This window comes from Atta colombica, unplaced genomic scaffold (assembly GCF_001594045.1).
Source record: "Atta colombica isolate Treedump-2 unplaced genomic scaffold, Acol1.0 scaffold88, whole genome shotgun sequence".
Taxonomy (NCBI): domain Eukaryota; kingdom Metazoa; phylum Arthropoda; class Insecta; order Hymenoptera; family Formicidae; genus Atta; species Atta colombica.
The window spans coordinates 860,143-863,822 of NW_017259581.1; the positions used below are offsets into that span (position 1 = coordinate 860,143).

At 29.9% G+C, this 3,680-nt stretch overlaps 1 protein-coding gene across 4 annotated transcripts in view; it reads right to left on the reverse strand.

Annotated features, from left to right (window-relative positions):
* LOC108693084 (uncharacterized RNA-binding protein C3H8.09c-like) overlaps positions 1-3,680 on the reverse strand; it is a 213,225-nt gene that overhangs the window by 144,257 nt on the left and 65,288 nt on the right. For all 4 annotated transcript variants that reach the window (XM_018201776.1, XM_018201773.1, XM_018201774.1 and 1 more), the window contains one exon: positions 3,327-3,332. Coding sequence is in view for 3 of the 4 variants with exons in the window: in XM_018201773.1 (XP_018057262.1) it covers positions 3,327-3,332 (6 nt within the window). In the remaining variant the exon portion in view is untranslated. The remainder of the gene's footprint in view (positions 1-3,326; positions 3,333-3,680) is intronic.

Consider the following 3,680-nt stretch of genomic DNA (forward strand, 5'->3'; position numbering starts at 1 on the left):
TTATAATCTACTTAATAATGCATTTTATAAAAGATAACTTGGCAAAATTAATATTAAAAAATAAATAATGGTGACTTTGTTAATAGAATATTTCAATTGTATTGCATAAAAATATTTGTTGATATTAAATATATTACAAATAATGGTAATGATATGGTTGATATTAAATATATTACAAATAATAGTATTTCATTTATTAAAGATTCAAGAAATTCCTGATTGATCTTAGCCTTTGAAATAACCTATACAACAATGTAATTCAAACGCTTGGTTAAAAATTTCACAGATCCGTGAATTTCCGCCCCTTTCCGCACAAAATCTCTGCACGAAGACGGCATACCGTCATTATCCGAACGTGAAACATTGCAACACGCCGAGGGAAAACAGCGAGAGGGTGGCTCGCTACATCGATCGGGGTTAATATCAGGGGAAAGGAAGGGAAGTGAGGTAGCTTACAAATTGCACTCTCAATTTTCGTGAGGAAGCGCCGACTGGCTGGCGTTGTGAGCTGCAAAGCAGGTTTTATCAAGTTAAAGCGGAAACGAAGAAGGGAGTCCGAAAGACGGAGGAAGAGGAGAAGATCAAAAGGGGGGAGGGGAGCAGAGATAGGTCGAAGAGTGGACCATTAAATCGCAGCACCTGCAATTACATCGATCTAACCGTGTCTGATGATGTTGATTTAAGTTCAAGGAAGGGCGGCGAGTGCATTTCGAGTCGCTTTCGAATTTTGCAAGAAAAATTAAATGCGGTAAATCATGCTTTTTACAAGAAACAAGAATTCTTCGACTAATAATAAAAAAAAATTAAAATAATTAAAACATTGATATCTTCACGAATTAATTCACGTCCGTAATTTTGTAAAAATATTTCTTTCTTAAAATATTAACTTAGGAAAATATTCCTGTGTCTTATACTATTTCCTCATTCAATTACAAAAGCAATTCCTCTTAAGATTTAATAATTCAAACATTGATTAAAGTTTAAATTAATATTGGTAGATATATTCGCATCAGCAACGAAGAAGAAGAGAAAACATTGTTAGACTAGGAAAATGTACATAGAAGTATTGTTACGCAAGTGCAGTTAAAAGGATCTGGTAATTAGAATCAATATCTTATTGTGTTGCACGTTGTACTATGTGCTGAAGCATTAGGTAGTTTCACGCGGTTAAAATGTCTCGTCACAGATACCTGACAATTTTTCATCACGCTCGCATAATTAAACTTTCAATACGACGCGGTGGCGATCGCGTTTTTGCGATGGACACTTCGTGCCAGCAAAAAGATCGTTAGCGGATTCCGGAAGTGCTATATCGATAGTTTATCGATTCTAATTTACCGGAAAGTCGTTATCCGACAAAACCCGATTGTCTCCGATTTATTTATTAATTATGAAGAAACTTAGCAATCTACTTTATTTAATTCTAAATTACGGTAAAATTAATACTTTTAAATTCGTGAAAATGTTGGTTTTAATTTTTTAAATTAAATTAATATTAATCTGTCTGTCTTATTATATAAATATTTGAATAATAAATCAAATATGTATATGGTAAAGTATTAATTATCATAATGTATCTTTAAAATGAAGCAAAAAGAAAAGAAAAAAGTATGTAAAATATGTAGAAATATATAGTGTTTCAAAATAATCGCCAAATATGGGCAGATAAAGCGGATTAAACTAAGTCAAAAAATTTTTTACCATTTTGCAATTTTCGCAATAATTAATTATTAAAAATTGCCGAAAATTGGTCTTCAATAATTTTTTACTCAAATACTATTAACTTTACAGAAAAATTGCAAGAGGCAAAAATTGTTTATTTTTTTCTCATAAAACTCTAAGAATTTTTTCAAAATTTTAAAAAAATTTTTAAAAATCATATTTCCTCATGTTGGTAAAAATAAAAAAATGCAGTACTAAAAAGATAATAGAAAATTCTGAAAAATTTTTAAAGCTCTATGAAAAGAAAATAAATAATTTTTGTCTTTTGCAGTTTTTCTGTAAATTTGACAGTATTTGAGTAAAAAATTATTGAAGACCAATTTTCGACAATTTTTACTAATTAATATCTTGTTAACTATTGTAAAATTGTAAAATGGTAGAGAACTTTTCAACTCAGTTTAGTCCGCTCTATCTGCCTATGAAATATTTAGCAATGATTTTGGAACATCCAGTATAAAGTAAAAAACTATTGATAAATAATGTGAATAAATAAAAGTAAAAATAATAAATATTTAAAATATCAAATATTAAGATATAAAGATTTGTTAAACTAGATTTGTTAAACTAATCGAACGCCTTCGATGAGTACATATATTGCAAAAATATCTACTGCTTTGATGAAGTGCAAAATAAGATTCGCGAAGCAGTTTCTTAATGGCTTCATGCATTAAACTTCACACCGTAGAAACTGAAGGATTTCGTCGTATAATTAGACAAGTTAATTACAACGAAGTACGTAATAAGCACAGACTTTAAATTAACTTACGACAACCTATTCTCGGTATTTTGTAAGTCGGACCAAAGTCATGTTCAAAGTGCCTACGTCTTTCTGTTTCGTATTTTTAAGAATACTTACACCTTTATCTTTAATTGTTACAATAAGAAACAATATAAAACAAAACATTATATAATTTATCGTTACCATTTCTGATATAATTTAAAAGAGAAAAGAGAACGGGGAAGAAGAGAAAATAAAATTTTATCATTTAAAATTCGTCTTATATGATGAAAAAAATGTTTTAAATATAGAATGTGAAAAAGGAAGTACGTGTATATGCGCGCGCGCGTGTGTGTGTGTGTGTGTACGTGCGTGCGTACGTGCGTGCGTGCGTGCGTGCGTGCGTACGTGCGTGCGTGCGTGCGTGCGTGCGTGCGTGTATGTAATCATTAATAAATATAAAAAATATTACGAATAAAAAATACGATTTAAAATACTAGCAATTAAATACGACGAAAAACAAAAAATTATAAATTAAAATTTCCCGTTTTATACAATGAAATAATTTTAAATGCAAAATTATATAGCTTATGAAAACGAAGCAAAAATGTAGGATAAAAATTATTACAAGAAAAGTAATTAAATGTGCGCGACAGATCTGAGGGATAAATAAAATTCCGGACGTCTCGTTCCGTATCGTGCACGCACTTTGACGCATTAAGAACTCGTAAAAGCGTCCATTACTCAGATATTAAACATACTCTTGGCACTTACGCGTCTTCTTGCTCATGCACAAGCTAAATTTCGAGCTAATTTTACCTTGGAGTCACTCGTTCTCGCGAATGGTTTTGCTTAATTGCGTCGCACGCTTGCATTATACACTTACCGTGATCTGAAACAAAAATACAAATCAATAATCATTGAAAATATTATTTTATAGTAAATAATATATGTAAGTAGAATGTATATAGGGTATCCTGCAACCACATTATCTTTTAAGAACGTGTCTCTGAGATAATTTTGAGTAAAAAAATCATAAAAGAAAAATGTTAAGACTATTTATAATATTTTTTTAATTAGTAACGATTAAGATTCTAATCACAGAACTGATGTTTCGCGTGTTTAAGCATGATAACATAATAGATGACAAAAGTGCCTTTAACAAAAAAATGTCATTAACATAAAAATGCTAATATATATTAATACTATAATATTAGAATAATAATATTAGAATTATAAA